Consider the following 22,329-nt stretch of genomic DNA (forward strand, 5'->3'; position numbering starts at 1 on the left):
TGTGAGTAGGGTGACCTCAAGAGGCCAAAAATAATCTGCACCTAAATGCATATTTTGTATTGCTATTATAATTCAATCTCTGGTGTAATAACCTTTATTTTTATTTATTTTATTATCTGTTCTTATTGCTGCTGGAAATGTAAATTTCCCAGAGGGAGCCATCACAAAGGGATCAATAAAGTCAAGTCTAATTGTATATCCATCCATTTTCTTGACCGCTTATTCCCCACAAGGGTCACGGGGGGGTGCCGGCGCCTATCAGCTGGCTCTGGGCAGTAGGCGGGGGACACCCTGAACTGGTTGCCAGCCAATCGCAGCTAAGTCTAATATTCATCATTTAAGACGGAACAGTTCTAAGGTTGTATATAGAAGCCATTTGATAGTTATAGTAAGCCATTTCTTGTAAGACAATTAGATGGTGGCTGTGCATGATATGCTTTGCTGTGCGACGACGTGAATAGGGCAAAAGTAATTAAGTAGGTTCTATATGAAGTTGTACAGATAAATAAAATATCAAGTCTGACATTCAAAGTCACGTAGTTATATAAAGCCATGTTGAAGACATGCAGGCACATTATAGCGTTTACATTTGAAGTAATATTAGACAGTTGATAGGGTTATTTCAGGAGCTCCGCTTTTTAAGCGGATACGAGTCTATAGCAGAAATAGAGGTCGCTTTGGAAGCGACAGTTTATTTTTGGTGCCTGACATTGGAGCTCCTGTCATGGCAGCGACCCCGCAAAGCTGTGGCAGTTTGACTGTCCGCCGTAGTTCGCCCGCTTCCTCTCAATGATGGATAACCTTTAATAGGAGGGACTGAGCGAGGCGGAAAGCGGTGAGTGGACCGTTCTTTCTAGTTCCTTTCACTCCAATTTGTCCAAGCGAGTATCTTTAAAGCAGAGATTATAACATTCGAAACCTTAGCTAGCACAAAGCCCGTCATTAATTATCCAGCTAATAGTTAAGTAAAGAAATGGGAAGTTAGAAAATGGCTATACGATATCCTCCTTTGTCTGTAGGCTACTGTAAATATTTATAGGTAGTTTAGTAGGCGAAACATGACGTCACTGGTAATCGATCGTCATGTCGCTCGGCATCAGGACGTGAAGCGATACGTCACGTAAGAGTTTCATATATGCCAAGATTTTTTTTTTAATACAAATATTTACTGTAATTAGGACTTACATAATTATTACTGTGAAACCGAAAAAGCATGGACTACGACGCGTTACTTGTGCACATTCACGTTACGCCGCGGCCGTAGGAATTTAACCGTCGTAAACCGAAACCGCTGGAAACCAAAGTGTTTGTGAAGTGTGAACGTTTAAACAAACTTTCTAATTTCGTTGACTCTCAAGTTGAAATAGTCAAAAATGGCGATACTCATCAGACAATGCCCAAATGTTGCCTATACTGTACCACGTTTTATCTCTCCCCCCCCCCCCCCCCCCCACACACACACACACACACACACATTTCGTTTAAAAACGTTTTGTTTTGTTTTTAGTTAAAAAGAAATCCCACTTTTTTTCAATGGGCTCAGTATGCGTCGCTTCACAATTTCATGCCCTTAAAACTCATTCACTGCCAGTCATTATAGAAAATTTTTACATTTCCAATACTCACGTGATATTACATTCAATAATTATATATAAACCGAATCTACCAAATAACAGAATAGACTCCCTACTTTTTGTCCCGTCCCGTTCTTTTATAATTGACAGCAGAAAAATGTAGGTTTGCCAAAATACAGCCATTTCTCCCATGGACTCTGAAACTGTGTTTATTTCCTATAAAATGGGGCAATGATGTCATCTACCGGTGGTTGGGCATCAGTAAAGTTGTTTCCAAGTTTGATATTTACAGTGGAGCATGCTCAGATTCGCCCCCATTTAGCACCGCTCTAAAAAATACAATTGACAAGTATACTTGTCAAAGGCAGTGAATGAGTTAAGTTGCATTTCTCTGCAGTCTGATAAATAACATGCCCCTAGACCAGTGTTTCTCAATTCCGGTCCTCAGGCCCCCTTAACCAGCCTGGGAGACATGGAAAACAGGCTGGCTAGAGGGGCCTGAGGACCGGAATTGAGAAACACTGCCCTAGACAGATATCTGTTCACTAGACTGGCCATTGCTTATTATGGTGTGTGTTATCATTGATTACAACAAGTAAATAGCCCACTGAAACTCAGATCACCTATAGCCTACTGGAAATAAAATTTTGGGTCAGATTCCAAAAGTTTAAAACATTTATCACAAACCACCCTTCCCTTTAAAGATAAACTTCAATTATTATCATGACCTTTCACACTTAATTCTGGCTAGTTTTGACTATTTTCTTTTTGTAGCGTGGACACATAGGGCAAAGCTGTTGTGTTAATCACTCCATCATGACCAAAGAGGAGGAGATCCCTGACTGGGTAGGCGCTCAGGAGTTCTATGACAAGTATGAGCCCAAGGAGATACTGGGAAGGTATGTTTATAAAGTACATGGTGTGAAAAACTGAATGAAATCAATTTAATTTGAGATTGTGATTCAGAATGTTTTTACATTGTTTTAATCAACCTAAGTAAAATCCATTGAGGTGTCTGTCTCGATTGTGTTCCATACATCTTTTGAGGCATGTAAGCAGTGAATGAGCGCACTAATTGTCATTCCGCTCCATTTCTCGGACAGTGGCCCCCTTACATAAGCAACTTTGTTGGTGAGGGATGCATGTGAACTGCGTTTTGGTTCTGTGTTTATGGATTGGGGCTTACATAGCATCCCTGTTTTGTTTTTATTTTGTTTTGTTTTTTTAAGTAGAAAATATTTACCACAAACGACCCAAACGTTTAAAATAAATAAATAAATAAATAAATCAACACTGCAGAGCAAAAACCTAACACATTGTCATAAGGGAACTCATTCTTGCCTTTATTTTTGGTATATTACAAACTTTTATAAACTGCATCTTGTCTATTGATTTAGATTAAGAAATAGTCACAGGATACAAAATTGATTACATTTAATGAGAGCCAATCCAGAGTAGCAATGTAGCTAAGTGGTTAGCATCTCTACCTCAGTCGAAAGGGCCTTCTTTCAATTTTTGGCTCCAGCCTTCCTGTTTGGGGTTTTATTGTGCATGCATTATTCATCCATTTTCTTTCATTCCCATGTACTGTATTGTTTATATTTAATACAGAGGAGTGTTTCAGTAGATATGATTGGCTGGTAACAACACATTGATGGGACATCCAAGGTGTCTTGTCCTCAGGGGAGTTAGCAGCGTGGTACGTCGCTGCGTGGACAAACAGACGTCTCAGGATTATGCCGTGAAAATCATCGATATCACCCCCTCGGACAAGATGACGCCAGAGGAGATCGAGGAGATCAGGGACTCTACGGTGAAGGAGATTGATATCCTCAAGAAAGTCTTCGGACAGGACAATATTAGTAAGTCAGTTTTGAATACACCTACAATGTAGTTCAAGCTCATTTTTTTTGGTTGTTGTACTACCAACATCAACTCTCAGTGGTCAGTCATTGCAAATTTTTGCATTTGTTCTCTGACCATCAACCTCAATTGTATTAACTGTTTGTTTGACCTACCTTGTGCTTGACCTTTTTCCCTGCAGTACAGCTAAAAGATTGCTATGAATCCAACGTATTCTTCTTCCTGGTTTTTGATCTGTAAGTCAGGACAAGCAAGAACATTATATTCTGTTCTGATGTTAATTTTCTTCCAAGAATGTTAATCTATTTTTGCTTTACTTTGTCTTCATCCCAGGATGAGAAAGGGTGAACTTTTTGACTACCTCACAGAGAAAGTAACACTAAGTGAGAAGGAAACAAGGTCACTGAGAACATTTTGACTTCCACAAAAACCAGTCTAACCTTAACAAGCCTTAATGAGTTCTTGATCTATCGGTTGTAGGAACATCATGCGTGCTCTGCTGGATGTGGTTCACTTTCTCCACGAACAGAACATAGTCCATCGAGATCTCAAGCCTGAAAACATTCTTTTGGATGACGAGATGCACATTAAACTCACAGACTTTGGCTTCGCTGTGCAAATCCAGTCGGGACAGAAGCTTAAAGGTTAGAGCTCAACTCGTAAATGTTATCAGAGTATGACGCCAAGGGGAGCCTGTTGGACTTTTTAATTGAGAATGTTTACTCTCTAATATAGAAATGTAACAACTTTTCAAAGTGTCCCAGCAGCTGTTCAAAATCAGAGCAGAGTCTGGTTGCACATCATTAAGTTACAAAGGTTGAGATGCAACAAGATACTCAAGTCTATCTGCCATAGTGCCAAGAGTCAAATATTGATTTGCATCAACATTAAATATTAAGTTAGGGATTTTTTTAAACTTGCTAGAATTAATCAAAGGAAAGATTATTAACCGAAGACAAGCCATTAATGGGCCTGCTAAGTTTTGCTCAGAAAATGAAGCAAATGTGTCCAATCCATTTGCTCTGATGTCATCCCAGTCCTGCCCACAGTCCAACATTTGCACATGGGCAATGTTTACATTGTAATAATAATCATTTGCACGGTGTATCAGGGTTGATATTGTATTGTATAATTTATTATAAAATGTCCTCTTAATTCTTAGCTTGACAGGTTTCTCAGAATTTATGCAAATTTTAAGGGAATCTGTATTAAATTGCAGTTTGAGTAAATCTTGTCTTTAAATGCCCATTCACTGAGGATATTTTTATCAGATGGTCATTATTACTGTCTGCCACATTCACACCCTAAACACCTTAACACTGATTTGACAGCATGTAGAGACACGGTTTACATGCTTTTTAAGTTGAAATTGTTTTTCATGCAGAGGTTTGTGGGACTCCTGTGTATCTTGCTCCCGAGATCATCCAGTGTTCCATGGACTCTGGTCATGAAGGATACGGAATGGCCGTAGATATGTAAGTCCAATCACAAAAATCAGGGCAGGAAACAAAACAGTAAAGAAAATATTTTATAAGGTTCATTTACTGATATTTCTGATGGCTGGGCTTGTGGACTTAAACGCCCTTTTGCTCTACTGCTCTTCATCCCTTCCAAGAAGTCTAATTCACAAGCACTCATGTAAGTGATACGAAAGCTCCTGCTATCCTAAATACGTTCTGCCATGGTGCTTGCCCTCTGGCTTATACGTGCAGATGGAGTGCGGGTGTGATCATGTACACACTGCTGGCGGGCTCCCCACCTTTCTGGCACAGGAAACAGATGCTGATGCTGCGTATGATTTTAGCGGGAGATTACAGCTTCTCATCCCCGGAATGGGACGACCGCTCTGACACGGTCAAAGATTTGGTCAGCAATTTTATTTCCGTTCTCTCATTGGATTATCTAATCTGTTCCATATACATTTTTGGTAAAATATCACTATTTTTGGTGTTCTATCAGATCTCTCGGATGCTTGTCGTGGACCCGAGGCAGCGTTACACAGCCGTCGACGTGCTCAACCATCCCTTCTTCTCCCAGTATGTAGTAGATGAAGTCCGACAACTGAGCCCGTACAGAAAGTTCAAGGTGAGGGTTTAGAGCTTAAAATGACATTAAATGCTTAAAAAACAACAGATGAACATGTTTTATATCAACAGTCTGCATCACTGATTGGCTCATGAGATTAATTCAGACAATTGGTGCGCTAATCAGGTGTCACAGTACTAACTGAGCTAGTATCTGGCCAGGTCTGATAGACCCAGAAGAAATTACATCTAGAAGTGCTTGAGCTACCACAAAACAAATTACACCAGTACCTTAAACAGTACTACTTTTCCAGGTCATCTGTCTCACGGTACTCGCCACCATGCGCATCTACTGCAGCTTCCGCAGAGTCAAACCCGTCACCAAGGAGGTGATCAAAAGTGACCCGTACGCGGTCAAGCCCATTCGCAAGCTCATTGACGCATGCGCCTTCAAGATCTACGGCCACTGGGTCAAAAAGGGCCAGACGCAGAACAGAGCCGCACTTTTCGAGAACACTCCCAAGGCCATCCTGCTGTCCATAGCCGCAGAGGCGGATGAGCCAGACCATCATGTCTGGTAATAATAATAATCCACAGCCATGTCGGCTGTGGATTAGTGGATCAACTGCAGTTATAATTTATATATATATATATATATATATATATATATATATATATATGTGTGTGTGTTAGCCCACATACACAAATGGTTAACAAAAATGTTAATTCTAGTTTGTTTTTTTTCTTCTTATACAAAGAAACAGTACTTCTCAGTTCATGTTGCTGTTTTGATAAAACTTTTGTACAGAGAACAGCACCATCTCCTGGATCTGGTTAGACACTGCACTGATGCCGTCTATTTTGCTAGACAACATGCATGCGGTTTACAACAATAAAACTTAATGGCAGTGGTAGCCAAGGCTGTTAAAAGTATCTAAAAGTACTAAAGATAATAATAATGATAATAATAAAAATAATAATAATAATTAAAAAAAAATTATGATAAACTGAGCCAGCTGTTGTCAACGCATCAACTTGTATTATGTGGATTGCATAACGCATGCCATAATTTTGCTATATGAAAACGTTTGAAATGCAAAAGCTTATAAAAGTGAGTAATTAAACATTTTAATAAACTGAACTTTCAGCTGTTTATCATCGCCTCATGTTTCATTCAATCGGTGAAAACGCAAATAATTTTGGTTATTTGCAAGTGCTAGTGAATAAGCAGTTTGGAGAATGAAAGGATGTCAATGTACGGCGTAATGAATCACTAAGTTACCCAATCAGATACCTACATTTTTGTGTAATTGAGTCACTTCCAAAAATGTCACTCAAGTCCAGAAGTGCATGTTCTGATACCGCTCTACAAGAATAAAACAGACAAAAACATGGACGCTTGGTCATTTGTTAATGTAACTGACATGGCTGTACCTTGTGGTACCTCAATGAAATAACACTACACCCCCTTATGGCTGTAACATCAATTGTTGATAAAAAAAAAAAGTTTTAGAACAGGTTTATGGGAATGAAAACCACACAATGTAGCAGTCAGTGTTAAACTTTATTGTGTTTCTTTTTATGTACGAGGGGTGTTCCAAAAGTTTCCTGCCTGAACAAGAGGTACAATTATGATCTGTTACCTTTTTTTTTTTCTTTTAATATAACCCCCACTGAAAAATGTGCTGTGTGAAGAATCCTTCTGTATCAATCAAACACTGCATCCAAGTTTCCTGTGACGTTTCTTCTTTAACTGTAACTTCCGTAGTTCTTTGACGTACTATTCAACATTTACTGTTGAACCCCTTGGAAAGGAGTCACCCATAATTACTCCTTTAGCATCTCAAAACACAGACGCCATGACTGCATGCAATACAGCATGCAGGCCGGAAACTTTTGGGACACCTGTTATACAAGCGTGTACAATAAATAATATTTGTAACATCTTGAGCGTCTTACATCCTCCTGTTGCAATGTGACCTCATGCTTGGACAATTGAAAGCATGCATGAATGCACACAACACCATCCAGTATGACTTAAAAAATCATAAACACGCTGAAGCCCTGTTGAAGAAAAAAATAAAATAAAATCAGATCCTCTCAAGTTTGCTATTGCAGAGCATCTATGCACATGGTTTACAGTAAGGGTACTAATGTTCACAATGGCACTGATGACACAGAACATTTAGAAGAAAAAGTTACAAGAATATCCATGTACTCATTTCTATACTGCTGGATGAAGCTGAGAAGAACTCACCCGTCATTAAAAGAAATGAGAAAATAATCTTGCATGGTGTCTGACTGTGTCCACCACAGAGCTGGAACAGAATTCAGCCATGCTGTCTGAAGTATGTCTCCCATTTAACAATAATACCACCACATTTGAATCATTCATTAGGTGCTCATTGCTTTTGTACTGGATTTAAAAAGGTGTACCTCATCTTGAAGTGGGGTTTGCATGGCATGGTCTTCGGCCCACAAACCACTATTTCCCCATTTTCTGTAGAAAACGATAAGGTAAACATGTTGCAGTTAATAGTAAGAAACAATTATTTGCCTACTAACACAGCAAATGTTTACTTAGTAAATTTTCTGCAATATTCACATTTGGTGTGAAAATGTACAGTAATCAATGACAGCAGAATAAGCCACCGGATAGCTCATTCAATGTAAAGTCTGTGTGAAAACTGCTGTTTATTTTGCATGGTGTCTGACTGACTTTACCACTTTCAAGAGTAAATCAGAATTCGGCCATGCAGTCAAACACGTGCTTTCCGAAAAGTTACCAGTTAAATAATAATGATGATAATAATAATAATAATAATTAAGACTCCTTCACAAGTTCAATATACAGTATTTACATTGTTTCACATAGCATTTTCTCAAGTCAATAATACAGTTATTTGCTATAGAATAAGACTTCACGTGAACGAGAGGCCCAGCTGAGGCTAAAAGTACAAATGCTAACAGGCTAAAGCTAATTCCAGTATAATTTTAGAACATGGAGGTTCATGTTGTTGTTGTTTTTTTCTTATAGAATCCATAGTCCTCCAGCTGCAACGTATCACAAACCTCAAAAGGGATCCGTTTTTATTAACGAAAGTCTGCTTCCGTAGTTCTTTATTGCTGCTTCCTCCTCGAGTCGTACTGCACTCACTGCATTTCGGTTTCCGACAGTCTGCTCTGCCTTCTGGGCGGGATCAATAAGATCGGACACTTGATTGGTCAAACGTCCTGACGTCCTATCGCAGGAGTGGGCAGTCCCTCACCGGCTTCGCTCTGATTGGTGCAACTCGTAGCTCCGCTCTTCTTCTGCAATTTTCACCAACTGATGCGACTGTGTCGAGTAGTGCAGCTCTGGCTGAAGCTGCCAATTGTACATTTTCACCGCTGCTATATTCCGTAAGTATTATAAAACAACTTGCTATTTTGGTCGATTTTCCTTTTCCTTTACGCCATACTTGTCCCGTTAGTCGTTTCACGTCAACGGTATCTTTTAACAGCTGGTGTCACTGTCAACTGACTGCATACAGCAAAAACAGAATGGTTGCGGTGAACATAACCGGTTCAACTTTATCAAATGTCAGCAGTTCTTCAGAAATGCATGGTGGTGTACTGTTTCTCATCAGATTGCCCGCTGCATTGCATTATTCTGTTTAATTGTTTCTTGATTTGAGCGTTGCTTGCAGCACACTATTATGGATGTGGTGTGAGGGGTGACGCAACAGTGGCAGATGATGTCCACCATGGCCTCTTGAACCTTCATATGTTTTGTTTAGGCGCTCGGCATTATGCAACGTATTGTTGGCACTCACTCGCTAAACTCAGAGCCGCTTTGTTGTTGTTTTTCGCCGCTTCGCTAGATATTAGACATGAATTACCATGAAGATTTTGTAGCACATTCGACATAACGTGTAGCTCAGCGCAGGGTAATTCTTACAGTGGAAAAAGTTGCAATTTAGTAGAAGTACAAGTTCTCAGGTAAAAGTAGACGTGTCGATCTATCTAAAAAGAATGATTATATTATTAAGTTTTATAGAATAACAATTTTGATAACTTGGCACAATGGGAAAAAAAGAAAATCTGTGGGAAATAAAAGTAAAAAAAGTCGTCAGAAAAATAAATACTCAAGTACATTAGAGATAAGGCCAATAATAATAGTTTCCTAGATCTGTTGACTTTCATATTATCAACAAGAGGAAAAGCCTTAAGGCAATGCAGGTGTGTTGTTTTTTGTTTAGTTTTCTAATATTGATTGAACTGTACTTCTCTTCACAGCATTGCAATGTCCACAATGTCAGAGACAAAAGAACTTTTCCGAAGAGCAGAAGCTGTCTGTTTTGATGTGGACAGCACAGTTATTAAAGAAGAAGGCATCGATGAACTGGCCAAGTTCTGTGGCGTGGGCGACACAGTCACTGAAATGTAAATATTGTGCAAAACTATATGTTTTCCCCTTATCACATCACATCACACAAGACTGGAATTCATTTTGTACGTTTTAGGACTCGTAAAGCCATGGGTGGCTCGATGACGTTCAAATCAGCCCTGACGGAGCGCCTCGCCATCATCAAATGTTCCAGAGAACAGGTCAACAAACTGATCACAGACCACCCGCCACAGCTGACCCCAGGCATCAGGTATGAGATACAATCCCCACGTGTGAGTTTTCATTCATCTCACCGACAATATTCTGAGTATGAAGAATTTCCTGGACAAGTATTAAAAGTCCTAGATTGCTTTGGGAAAGAAATTGTGACGTTCAATAAATTTTTTCCCCCCTCCCAGACCGATACCATGAATTGATTTGAAGTGTATTATATTCTTGGTAGATTATAGCAATAGTGATCATTAATTTCCTTTGGTGTTCCTATCCAGGGAGCTTGTGGACCGCCTACACCAGCGCAACATCAAAGTGTTTCTCATCTCAGGTGGCTTCCGCTGCATTGTGGAACACGTGGCCACTCAGCTCAACATTCCTCTAGAAAACGTCTACGCCAACCGACTCAAGTTCTACTTTAACGGTAAGTAAACTGTACTGAAACCTCATATTATACCAGATTCTCTGTGTCCCCTGCGATTGGCTGGAAACCAGTCCAGGGTGTACCCAGCCTACTGCCCAAAGCCAGCTGAGATAGGCTCCAGCACCCCTCGCAACCCTTGTGAGGAATAAGCGGTCAAGAAAATGGATGGATAGATAGTCTGTACATGACATCAGGCACAATACAAGGGCAGTGTTAAAGATATTACAGTGGTACATAAATCTTCAAATTACCCAGAGATGAAATGTGTTTTTTTTTTTTTAAGGCGAGTACGCCGGATTCGACGAGAGCCAACCAACAGCAGAAAGCGGAGGCAAAGGACAAGTCATTAGCATGCTGAAGGAAAAGTACGGCTTCAAGACAGTGGTGATGATTGGAGACGGAGCCACTGATCTCGAGGCCTGCCCTCCAGCTGTAAGTGTTGATGTTAATGTCTTGTGGGTTCATTTAAATATTCAGGCTATTACTTGTATTCATTGTATTGATAATCAATGTGCTCCATTTATTATCCCCCCTGTAGAGCGCCTTCATTGGATTCGGTGGCAATGTTGTGAGGCCACAGGTGAAAGAAATGAGTTTGTGGTATGTTACAAGTTTTGGAGAGCTGCTGAAGGAAATGGAAAAGATTTGAAGTACATTTCCGCTTTTTTTTTTTTTTTTTTTTTACTTTACTAATGTTATTTGCACCAATAGGTGTGTATCTGATGGTTTTATCCATTGTGCATACTCCATTTATGGAAACAGATTTTAAATCTAGTCCAACCAATTCTACCTTCATCTGTTTTCTACCATCTTGATTTTCTATACTGGACCATACTAGCATATATCCACTGCCTGTGTGGAGGTTGAACATGTTAATTTTGTGTTTTAGGCACTTTTTTTCATTTAAGACTTAAGAGGATGAATAGATGGACTTACTCCTACACAATGGGAAGTGCAATGTGAAAAGAAATACGTATGGATTGTAATCAAGTCACATGAAGGATAGGCTGCAGTGAATTACGTGTTGATACTGATTAAACACAAACCAGCTACAAATGATGTTGCTTGAATTTCTTTAATTCTGTGTCATTGTTGCCCTAGAAAGACAAAATAAAGACACCTCTCTATTTTTCTGATAAAATCTGACAATATGTAGTGGCGTGCTTTGCCCATCGTGTGGTTTATAAATACCTTAAATATTTTAAAACAAGGCATGCTTAAAAGTTCACATAAGAGCTCAAAAAATAAAAATAAAGTCACATTTACAAACAAGACTAGGAACTTCATAACGGGATTGTGTAAAAAAAAAAAAAAACAACTCCACAATGTCAAAGAAACTCGGGGGGAAAAAACAGCAAACAAGATGCGATTCAGTCAAAAATCTTAAAACTCCTGAAAATGAATATTTAACAAACATTGATATTGTCAACTTTGGAACACAAAGCTCAGATGTTATCCCAGCTAACATTTAAACGGTTAACAATGAATGTTACACTGAATAAATAAAAGCCCCCTGTGTTGCACACTATTGTGTGCTCCAGCAGTTATGATACAAACAAGAGTATAACATTTACATACCATACAGCTGCTTTGTTTTATATCGAGTCACTTGGGTAGGTTCTAATGTTTTTCATCAATGATTAGCGTAAATGTGGCAAGAGTAGATGTTGGAATTAATGACTAGCCAGTAGAGTTGCAAGGGCCTGCGTCAAAGCAATTCTTGACCTATCCTAAATCCTAATGTTGAAAAGGACTTGACACAGTTACTATTCTTTTCAAATGTTTAGCCCCTGCAGTCCCATGCTATGCCACTTATGGCTATCACAATATGTAAATGTACACCATTAGCTGTCCTTATATCTTTCACAGAGTCGAACGATCCTGAAATGATAATGATGAAAGAAAAAGGGTCGTGATATTTGGCAGCACTGAGACCGTTGGAAGTGATGCTTTTGGGTTACTCATTCGTAAGGGGACGACTTGATGGTCAGCCTTGCGAGAGGCTCTGGCCTTTTCACTTCAGCGGTGACGCCTTGGTGGGGATCATAATCCGGGAATCCATATGCTGGATGAGAGGAACTGTGGGGGAGAAAAATGCAAGCAACATAAGTTTCAGAAATAATTTGCTACTCAGTAGTCTTCAGACATTGATTTCAGTTACAGTCCTTAAAAGCATTTGAAGGAGCCCTAATTTGTAGACATTTTTTTTAATGTAGTGTTGGCCCACCTGTATAGTAGACCACCTCGTGCCAGCCTTCCTCCTGCCATGCACCATTCCTTATGTCCTCTCTAGATTGAAGGTCTTTGTAGGCTGCAAGAAACAAAACCTCTTACAACTCAAGCCCATTCACTGCTGCTGCCCTGATTAATTTTACATAAGCCATCATCACACTATAGTCCTACTAAATTAGTGTGTGGCTTTCAATTGCTTTCAAAACAAAGTGGCATGGACGAACAGTCGCTGGTGTTAAATTGTCAGTCTTGTTCTGCATCAGAAGCTGGCAAATTACTGCTTGACTTGAACTTAATATATACAGTGTATTGGTAGGGAATGAGGGTTAGCTGTACATAGGTAAGTATTACTGCAAAACAATATGTACACATACTTTTCAGTAAAGTTTGCAATGGTGGCGGCCAGCTGACTCCCATTTCTAAGCAGAAATGCACATTTTAGCTATTACATCTCCAATGTTGCGACAATTAAAATTTTGAATCGTCTCAAACCACTTATGAAAACTTGTTGCCAAACACCCAATTTGTCGCTCAGTGTGTAGCAGTGGCAGGCCTAAAAAAAAGTCACTTTTATTTTGAAAGACTTTAATGCGCTACAATATTTGCTATGGAGCTGGTTTCGAGACTTTACCCCAGAGGTGATGAACCATGTATAGGTTGCCGATCTGTGAGAAAAACCCTCCAACGGCTTCACTGTTTTGCTGGCGTAGTCGAATAGCTCTCGCCCTGCCAAAGACAACAAAACAATAATCTATGGGGGGGACTACAATCTGGTCAGTGTACAACAAAGAGGAAGGATAATCATGTTTGGTCCACAAAAGGGATCATACTTGCCTGATCAGAGTCATGGATTAGATAAAGAAACTGAGCTGATAAGTGTGACTGCTGCCAATTTTGAAATGGTGGCACGCATACAGTAAATAACATACAGTCATCCTAATCATCATCATCCTAATTTGAATCTATTACAACTGACTCCATTACAACAGTGTTAAAATGTTGTCCTGCTGGATGCAGTGCTGTACCTTCATTTGTTTCATCATTAAACTGAACAATTATGTGTGGGATGATTCTAAGAATGGTGCGATAGGTTCTGTGAGTGCAATTAATTCATGCTGTCTTACCAGTAATTACCCCACTCGATCATTGTTCCTGGCTGGGAGAGAGAGAACAATTGGATTAGTAATAGTTATTGTAGTCAGACTTTCCCTAACGTGCTTCTTACTGTAGGGTTTATCAAGTACGTTATGAGGACGTCTTCAACATTTTTGGATCCACTGCAGACGCTCATCCTCTATCCATTAGTTAATTACTTGCGTAATAAAAAAAATGGGGGGGGGGGGGACCTCCAATATTGCAAACATTTATTAAATACTTTACTTTAATGCATTATGTTTATTGCTCAAACACAACTGTGATACCTTTAACATACCCATTTGCTGTCAAGCTAAAGAATAATCTGTGGTCAAAATTAATAGTGCGATTAATCTGCGTTAATACATGAGTAATGCAATTTTTTGTGATTAATTAGTTAACACTAACTTTGACAGCACTAAAATATACTTTTTGATTATTTTTCCCAATTAATCAATGAACCTGATAATTTTATTTTTTTTTATTTTCATCCCCATATAGAAAAACAGGACATCATTTTAAACTGGCTGTGCTGAAGTTTGCTGCGTGAACATTCCAGTGCTTTCGAAGTAATTAAATAAAAATAACAAATGTTTCAGTTCTTACAAGATATTATATTGATTAAAAATATACTAAGCAAAAACATTCATCTCAAAACTTACCTTTTATCTAATCATGCTTCTCTCGCTTTTCTTTTACCGTAATTCAAGGAGTCAAGTTCAAAATAACTTTCTATTTACCAAATGTCCAGAGAAGTCTTCAACTTTATACACACTACAAGAATATTATGTACAAAATATATTATAATATATATATATATATATATATATATATATATATATAATAAAAAAATAATAAACTGAGACAACACACTTTACCTTTGAAAACCTTACTTTTTGTTTATCTATATGCTGACAATCACGAGTTCTGCTTTACACTGCATTTCCCTGGACGTCCACTGGTTGGCACATAGTACTTTGGAAAAAAAATCCATCCACCCATTTTCCAAACTGCTTATCTTCCTCTAATTAAATTGTATTTTATGTTTTCAACATTTCGAATATTGTCATTTGTAACATATACCGTAATTATACTGAGAGCATACAATCATTTACCAGTAGTACTAGCACAATCTAAATGTAGCATATTTAGGTAACTGATTTAATAACCACACGATGCAGTGGGTGACTGACGTAATAATCATGCGACACAATGAATCAATAAAGAAATTTGTCAGAACTAATACCAAAAAGACAGTCCTGCTTTAGTACTCACCCTGAGTTGGTATGATCTGAGCTCATAAATGTTGGGTCCCTCTCTAGGAACTGGCTCGTTCCAGAAACTGAACTCCAGTAGAAGCTGGTTTCTGCGAGACAGCAGCATCTTACCACGCTCCTTTCTGTACTGTGTGAACTCCTGCAGTTGGGAAAATCACGAGTCAGTCGCGACCACTGGTGGGATGAGCAACAGAATGGGCGTCTAGAGGTTCAGCTGACCTTGTTCTGACGTAGCTTGTTCATCACCTCTGTCAGAGCTGGGTAACCACCTCTGTAGCGCCACAGGTGAACTGAGAACAAAAAAAAAAACAAAAAAAAAAAACATCTTTAATGGAATATTTATCATTTTTACTTTGTCATACAAAAATGTTATTATTATTATTATTATTATTATTAGAGTGGGCTAAATGTCACAAAAAGGGGATATACTGATTTATTATGTACCTTCTGCCATCTAGTGGAGGAGCATTTAACCCTCCTGTTATGCTGTGGGTCAAAATGTTTTGAGATATTTGCAAAAAAACATTGACCATATACTGGGTCAAACTGACCCAACATTCACATCAACAGTGCAATTATGGTTGATAATAAGATACAACAATGCTTATTGTGTTGGTTTTGAAATTTTTAACATTCTGGACCAAATGGACCCATAATATATAATTAGTTTGTTTTGGGTTTTTTTTGCTATGAAACATCTCATTGACAGACAACATTGTTCACTTTAACCTTTTCAATGTTACATGTTTAGCAGAATGTTTCTGGAACATTAAAAATAGCCCGGGTCAAATTGACCCATTTTTTTAAATTAGTAGTTTTTCACAATTAAACTTTATTATGAGACAATAACAATGGTTCATTTTGACATATATGCATTAAAAACAGTTAATCATGAGCAATAATTCATTATCAGGGTGTTTTTGTAATATTAAACATTGCCTGGGTTAAACTGACCCATTTCAAAGTTAAAGAACTACAAATCTGTAGTTTCATGATTAAACTTGTTAAAAATGATTCATTTGAAATGTTTGCAATGAAATCAGTTAACAATGTTTATTGAGATGTGCTTTTTATCATTAAATATTGCCTGGGTCAAATTGACCTGGGAACATTATTGGTGTTCCTGACAAAACAACCGAACAGGGCAGTTAGTTTATTGTTCATAAAAATTGTATGGACCGATTATTTCTCACGGCAACATTACCTACTGAGACATTTTGTTAGGATCCAGTCAATATATTTGGCAGTAATGACATAAGCAATCCTACCAGCCTGGTCCTGATCTCCATACCAAGTATTCCAGGTGCCCACCAGCTCACAGGGGTAGTACTTATCAGCATGGATGGAGGGCAAGACATCCTCACTGTGACAAAAATACAATTTCAAAAACATATTAAATCGTACTACCTACATTACATTCAACCAACAGTCTAACACTATTTTATTAAGAATAACCTTACAAGTATACCTAAAATTACAATTGTGTGTTAAGTCACGTCTATGGTCACAGAACCTAAAAAGAAGCCAACTATAAGTACTTTGCCGGTTGACTTCTAAGGTATGTGCAGATGACTTGCAGCATAGCAGCTCTTTAAACACCTCACAAGAATAGACTGCGCTGATTTATTTTTACTGGCTGCAAAACACTGGACACACTTGAGCCAGTGTTAGATTTGTAACTAATGCTGAGCAAAATATTTTGGGATTTAAAATATATATGATTTACCAGAGTTTGTTGTATGCTTCAAGGCACTCCGGCTTGACATTATGGACTGAAAACAGAGGTCAACTTCAACAATTAGAACATTTTCAGCATGTTTGTTACCAGAAAGGTGAACTGTACTTACACTGAATTTTGTAGAGATTGCTTTCCTCATTTTTGGTCAGTAGGGTTGAATGTGCATCTTTCCTGGGATCAACTTTCCTGACAAAGAGTGACTTGAACCAGCTGTCTTCTCTGGTGATGCTCGACGTGGAAAATCCTCTGCATAATAAGGATGAGTAATAACGGAGGTAAATGCTTGATGCCAGTTGAATTTCCGATCACAAGATCAGACCATAACATACAAGGACAGCATCCATTGTCGAACATGACATTTCTCCAAGTACCAAATTGACCTTGAGCATCTGACAAACACCAGGTCACAACTTAAAAAAATAGTGTTTCTTTTGAATAAGCAAATACATAGAGTTAATCTAATCCCGTAAAAATATGACATTCCAAGCTAAGTGTTTCCCATGTAGTTTTAGTTCAGATGAACCTCTACTCAACATAGTTTAGCAGCTCAGCAGCTAGCTTGCACACACACCGCGTGAGCATGCAATGCTAACACACAAATAAAAGGCTACACCGCATAAGAAAATGTTCAATACATCTTGATAACTAGCCGACCTGCTCCAAACGATAAGCTGCCCGGCTGACTGGGCCTTGCTTTTAGCCCGAGCCCAGCCGGTGCTCACTCTCAGAAGGACTCCTGTCGCCATCTTCCAAAAGAGCCAGCTGGAGACTAGGCGTTGTTCCCACTGTTGACCGTGAGGTGGCGACGGAGTTCGGATCATCGCCACGGGCCAACTCATATGCGGACGCGTGACGTAAACGCCGACGTCACTATTTGGGCTCGTTTTTTAAAACTATCTTCATTCACTCCATAGTTAAAGGCAGATTTACAAAATTGCATTAATGTAATGCTTATAGTGAAGGACGGCGCCTTAAAACGACATAAAAGGTGAAAAATATTTAACATGTCAAATTGTTCTTGAGTACACTATGAATACAATTTTGTTGATGTGTTTTCCTTGAAACTGTAAAAACGTTTGACATCACAGACAAATAGTTGTTTTCTAAAATGGTGTCCCTCAAAATACATGCATTTAGATCATTTACACTTTGCTCTGAACAGTGGGAAGACCTAAGGTGAGTGCTTCCTTTTATTTTCCACATTCTTTCAATGTTTTCAGCCATAATGTTGTGTGTCACTCAAATTAATACAACTGTTACTCAAGTTTATTATTAAGCTAAGTTAGTTTTTCTCGCCTGTTTTTTAAGCTGCAGAAACTTTGTTCTTGACCAGTTGGCAAAGCAGCTTATGAAGCTAGACGCTACTGTAGGCGTGGTTTAAAAAACACAACAAAAAGAAACTTAAATGGCAGTCTGATGTTGCAGTCAAGGATAGTTTGAAGTCGGTCTTACTTTCTGATTTACTTGCTTGGTGCTTGTTGGAGAAATCTAAAGTGATTTGCGCACTTTGCAGAGCCAAATTCAAATAGCCTATTGGTTGGGGGTATCCAGGTCCAGAAAGGTAAAACCCTGCCACAGATTGGCTTTAGCCACAGATACTTCTATTTAACTGGCAGGTAAACGAGCATATAGAAGCACCTGTGGCTAAAGTCAAACTGTTTCAGGGTTTGTTTTCTCAGGATCTGAATTCCCCAACCCTGGCTATTAGTTGTATGCCTTTGGTGTATCTTCTCAGAGCAAAATTCCCCGCTCAAGTTACCTTTACAGGCCCTCGCACACCAATGCTCATGAGCAGAACTAAACCTGTAAGCGAGAAGTTCTGAGAATTGGCTGACTCCATTTGACTTTATTCAAGTAAAATCTGTTACAAGCTTTGAAGAAAAAAGTAGAAGGCAGAAGTAGAAAATTGTGATTAATCGTGATTAATTATAGAAAATTGTGCGATTAATGAGTTAAAATATTTTAATCGTTTGACAGCACGGCCACATGCTCCACACTGTCTTGCACTATGTTAAATGAAAGTCAGCCAGGGTTTTCTTTGCGTATTCAGGCATCATACAATCTGCAAGGAAAACATTTACATTCATCTGATTTATTGCGGTTCACCAGAACTTGTCCGACTGTGTTTAATTGTCCAGGTGGAAATGTCTCATTTATCACTGTAATGTGTTCAAGAAACCCGCTGACCTCATTCACCTCATACACAGGACCTCTCATTTGTTACGGACGGGAGAACATGGGTGTAATTGATAGAAATAATCATGGTTGTGATCTGTGTAGTTGAGTTATGAAGTGCGACGATAAACTCAAAGCTGGAACACATTTTATAGTCGCCGTCTTATTGAGGTTATCCATTACATATGATTATTTGCTTTGATGATTTGAGATACACACTGCATGTTGAAACAGCAAACTCAAGTTCCAGTGCCTCACCATATCATGATTTGACAAAAAAAAATCTGATAAAGTAAAATATAACAATTGGATACCAATTGACCGCTTTTGTTTTTATCAACTGCTCTTTATGATAAGCTTTCTAGAACAAAGCCACTGTAATTACCGTACATTCTTTGATTGTTTTTGAAAAAATAAAAATAAAATCTCATGGTTTACTATATACAGTACAATCATTTCAAAAACACCTACCACAACAGTACATATGAGGGCGCCATAAGTCAAGCTATAAGGTGTTATTCATAAAGTGAATGAAATAATATTTCTCCAATTGGCTCGCAACCAGTTTAGGAGAGTACCCCGCCTACTGCCGGAAGACAGCTGGGATAGGCTCCAGCACGCCCGCAACCCTTGTGAGGATAATCAGTTCAGATAATGGATGGATGGATGAAATAAATAATATTTAATGTATAATGGACATTACTCAACACTCATGAATGCAACTCCAATCAAAAATGTCTAATGCACATTTGTCACTTAACGCTCACTTTGAGCGACAACCTCAGTCTACAAAAGTGAAGACAAATGGATTTATTATCATGACGTCGATGTTTTACATTAACACAGCAACCACACACTATTTTCAGACTGGCAGAGAGCAGCTTTTCCAGTGACATTAGTAGCTCACTCTGTAAAGGGCTTTGGGTTGAAGGTTTGAAACCTGCTCCAGGTAACACAAGAGTGTTATGTAATAATAATAATAATAATAATAATAATAATAATAATAATAATAATAATAATAACTTGTATTCACACAATTATACAATATAAATGAGATGTTAATTGATGTGTTATGTTTGTTTGTTCTGGTCCAATCACTGTTGATAGTGACGCATTTCAAACTGTGATTCAAACTTCCAGTAGCAATTTAAGATGACTTTCCTTTGTTCAAAGTTGTTATTATTTGGGTTAATGGCTTGGGTTACATCTGAAAAGGAAACATAAATTAGTTTAGCTCATAACCGGCGTTTGTAATATGCATATTTTTCGGGTTGAGAACCTCTATTCCAACAAATTGAAATTGAAACTTCAGTGTTGAGTTTTTCTGGAGGAGACCATGAGAACAGGTTCCAAACAGACGACGGCTGTGGTGGTGGGATCGTAACCACTGTGGAATTCAGAACAGTTGAGATGGATTTATTATTATTTGATAGTGTGACAATGAAACTAACAGGTTCCATATTTTCAATAGCCCCGTTGGCTTTAGGATAAACAACACTTGAGTAACTATGGATGTCTTTGTCTTCAGTTCAAAAACATGAATCACAGAAGAGTATTTTCTCTGTAAAACATTTAGAAAAACCAAAGGCAATTTGCCGACTTGTCTGGGAATTCCAAGTATGATCCTACATTGTTCTTTTCTTTGTTTTTTGTTCTATCAGGGTGGTTTGTGTCAGACAGTGACATCAGCTTTACTTTTGCGTTTCAGGGGTTTAAATGGCATCTAAAAAGGATGCCTTGTTGCGCTTTTTTCCAGTGTTATGTCATTAATTACACCTTACAAAACACCACAAACAGCAGAGCACTCACAGAATTTTTATTAATTTGAAAGGCCTGATCAGCGTGCACTTGGGTGTGGAAACATTCACAAGGGGGCTTGTATTAGTAATGGGAAAAGTGAGGTCAACATGAGACAAAGAGCTCCTAATGTACCCTACATATACTGTGCAACATTGCTGGAAGTTACGTATAATTCAGCATTTCCCCGAGACTTTGGTCTTGCATCATAGTCTGAAATTTGCTCATTTGTTGAGATAATTTAATGGTTCATTAAATATGCTGGTGTTTATTTTGGCAAGTAAAAAGTGTTCAAGCCCAGCAGTTGAGCTTTCACACTTCCATGTCCAGTCAAGTCTTCTATAGTTAAAGCTATTGATAAAGGTCATGTGACACATTTGTAAGCTGGATATGACAGAGAGCATTGTTGTACTGTAGTTGGAAGTAGTGCTGAATGAAAATAGCATATTCAGGAATCAACACTCTTGTAATGAGTCCAGCTGTGTCTGGGAATTGTTTGCAAATTGTTGCTAATTAATACTAAGAACAAGGTCAAAGAATATGCACAGGCTCCTTGACCTTGGCGCTCAGATAGGGGTTTCTGTGATTAGGTTTATTTTATCGGAGGTATCCCGTTTCTCTTTTCAAATTGTAGCTTAACTATTCGGTCATAGACACATTCTGAGCTGATTTTTGGTATGTCTTACATAAAATGTTTGTACTGGTAGTTTGCGTCCCTGTGACTCTCAAGTCACTTCAAATATTCTCAGATTTCATCATTGGACACAATAATTTTCTATAAAGCAGGCCCAAAGAAGAGCAGCTGTGAAAACAGAAGACATGAATCCTCCACTAATGCTCCAGAAACCGCAAATGCCATTTATCAGTTTCGAACCCATGTGGATAAATCCTTCACCCAAGCCTCTCAAACTCGAATGTTATATCACACGCCAAATGATTAGAGCTGTTCAGACATCTTTAGTTTATGTTCACATGGAAATTCAAAAGATTGGCCTATTAGGCAAGAATTGCCTGCCACAAGTTGAGAAAAAAATCATTTAAAAATCTGTGATATTGAAAGCAGTGAATCATTATTAATATCAATACAACAGAATTTATTATATTGTTACAGGTCAAGATAAGATGCTGGAACTTCTTTTGTTACTTATGGATACTATAATCAGTGAACCTAGCAGTCACACTCAACTTTCTCTTAGTATCCTTGGCTTTTCTATGGATATGGATATTTAAAAAGCCCCCCAAGAAACACAGTTTAATTTATGAGAAAACACTGACTACGCTTACAGGCAATAACCCTTTTAGAACTCTGAGTTTCTGTGAGGGCAAAAGGGAAGCAGGTGCAGACATAGGTTGACTGGTTGTTTGGAGTGCTGACAACTGGTTCCAAACTGAGGAGAGTGATATAAAATATTCCTTTACCTTGTCACTAGGTAGTTGGAGGGCAATAGTGTGTTGCTCAAGTAGAACACCATGTCCAGTTAGGGCAGGGGT

General features: G+C 38.4%; 3 protein-coding genes, 2 long non-coding RNA genes and 2 other non-coding genes across 10 annotated transcripts; 2 read left to right on the top strand and 5 right to left on the bottom strand.

Moving 5' to 3' along the window:
* The first annotated feature begins 388 nt into the window (after positions 1–388).
* LOC144033105 (phosphorylase b kinase gamma catalytic chain, skeletal muscle/heart isoform-like) lies at positions 389–7,745 on the top strand. 2 transcript variants are annotated; one of them, XM_077540938.1, is made up of 10 exons: positions 389–835; positions 2,349–2,473; positions 3,258–3,436; positions 3,619–3,673; positions 3,771–3,836; positions 3,918–4,081; positions 4,822–4,912; positions 5,150–5,303; positions 5,397–5,522; positions 5,776–7,745. In XM_077540938.1, the coding sequence occupies exons 2-10, from the start codon at positions 2,391–2,393 to the stop codon at positions 6,040–6,042; spliced, it is 1,185 nt and encodes a 394-aa protein (XP_077397064.1). In that variant the 5' UTR covers positions 389–835; positions 2,349–2,390; the 3' UTR covers positions 6,043–7,745. The 2 variants fall into 2 exon arrangements, with proteins under 2 accessions (XP_077397064.1, XP_077397065.1); XM_077540939.1 differs by lacking the exon at positions 389–835 and adding an exon at positions 850–1,120.
* Positions 2,928–6,961, bottom strand: LOC144033109 (uncharacterized). Its single transcript, XR_013287881.1, has 4 exons — positions 6,760–6,961; positions 3,878–4,002; positions 3,593–3,671; positions 2,928–3,382 (listed from the first exon to the last, which is right to left on the bottom strand). It is a non-coding gene; the product is annotated as an uncharacterized LOC144033109 (long non-coding RNA).
* On the bottom strand, positions 7,007–8,719 carry LOC144033108 (uncharacterized). 3 transcript variants are annotated; one of them, XR_013287879.1, is made up of 3 exons: positions 8,534–8,668; positions 7,719–7,961; positions 7,007–7,525 (listed from the first exon to the last, which is right to left on the bottom strand). It is a non-coding gene; the product is annotated as an uncharacterized LOC144033108 (long non-coding RNA). The 3 variants fall into 3 exon arrangements; XR_013287880.1 differs by having other exon boundaries at positions 7,898–7,961; positions 8,534–8,667; XR_013287878.1 differs by having other exon boundaries at positions 7,007–7,961; positions 8,534–8,719.
* On the bottom strand, positions 7,672–7,801 carry LOC144000486 (small nucleolar RNA SNORA15). Its single transcript, XR_013278256.1, has one exon. It is a non-coding gene; the product is annotated as a small nucleolar RNA SNORA15 (small nucleolar RNA).
* Positions 8,083–8,218, bottom strand: LOC144000487 (small nucleolar RNA SNORA15). The gene has a single exon (XR_013278257.1). It is a non-coding gene; the product is annotated as a small nucleolar RNA SNORA15 (small nucleolar RNA).
* On the top strand, positions 8,719–11,544 carry psph (phosphoserine phosphatase). The gene is made up of 6 exons (XM_077540942.1): positions 8,719–8,863; positions 9,740–9,886; positions 9,967–10,101; positions 10,340–10,485; positions 10,769–10,917; positions 11,024–11,544. The coding sequence occupies exons 1-6, from the start codon at positions 8,793–8,795 to the stop codon at positions 11,132–11,134; spliced, it is 759 nt and encodes a 252-aa protein (XP_077397068.1). The 5' UTR covers positions 8,719–8,792; the 3' UTR covers positions 11,135–11,544.
* Positions 11,545–17,693, bottom strand: LOC144033106 (protein NipSnap homolog 2-like). Its single transcript, XM_077540941.1, has 10 exons — positions 17,521–17,693; positions 16,976–17,112; positions 16,855–16,900; positions 16,397–16,491; positions 15,348–15,418; positions 15,127–15,267; positions 13,842–13,873; positions 13,349–13,443; positions 12,713–12,796; positions 11,545–12,564 (listed from the first exon to the last, which is right to left on the bottom strand). The coding sequence occupies exons 1-10, from the start codon at positions 17,685–17,687 to the stop codon at positions 12,500–12,502; spliced, it is 933 nt and encodes a 310-aa protein (XP_077397067.1). The 5' UTR covers positions 17,688–17,693; the 3' UTR covers positions 11,545–12,499.
* Positions 17,694–22,329: the final 4,636 nt, after the last annotated feature.

This window comes from Festucalex cinctus, chromosome 13 (genome assembly GCF_051991245.1).
Source record: "Festucalex cinctus isolate MCC-2025b chromosome 13, RoL_Fcin_1.0, whole genome shotgun sequence".
Taxonomy (NCBI): domain Eukaryota; kingdom Metazoa; phylum Chordata; class Actinopteri; order Syngnathiformes; family Syngnathidae; genus Festucalex; species Festucalex cinctus.

Excerpts from the sequence above, each read along its gene's own strand:
- LOC144033105 (XM_077540938.1), top strand. The coding sequence starts at position 2,391 with ATGACCAAAGAGGAGGAGATCCCTGACTGGGTAGGCGCTCAGGAGTTC. Across the intron at positions 3,674-3,770 it reads TTCTTCCTGGTTTTTGATCT|GATGAGAAAGGGTGAACTTT; the intron begins GTAAGTCAGGAC and ends TCTTCATCCCAG. Across the intron at positions 3,837-3,917 it reads CTAAGTGAGAAGGAAACAAG|GAACATCATGCGTGCTCTGC; the intron begins GTCACTGAGAAC and ends TATCGGTTGTAG.
- psph (XM_077540942.1), top strand. The coding sequence starts at position 8,793 with ATGCGACTGTGTCGAGTAGTGCAGCTCTGGCTGAAGCTGCCAATTGTA. Across the intron at positions 9,887-9,966 it reads GGCGACACAGTCACTGAAAT|GACTCGTAAAGCCATGGGTG; the intron begins GTAAATATTGTG and ends TGTACGTTTTAG. Across the intron at positions 10,102-10,339 it reads CAGCTGACCCCAGGCATCAG|GGAGCTTGTGGACCGCCTAC; the intron begins GTATGAGATACA and ends GTTCCTATCCAG.
- LOC144033106 (XM_077540941.1), bottom strand. The coding sequence starts at position 17,687 with ATGATCCGAACTCCGTCGCCACCTCACGGTCAACAGTGGGAACAACGC. Across the intron at positions 17,113-17,520 it reads CAGCTTATCGTTTGGAGCAG|AGGATTTTCCACGTCGAGCA; the intron begins GTCGGCTAGTTA and ends CTTATTATGCAG. Across the intron at positions 12,797-13,348 it reads CATGGTTCATCACCTCTGGG|CCTACAAAGACCTTCAATCT; the intron begins GTAAAGTCTCGA and ends TGTTTCTTGCAG.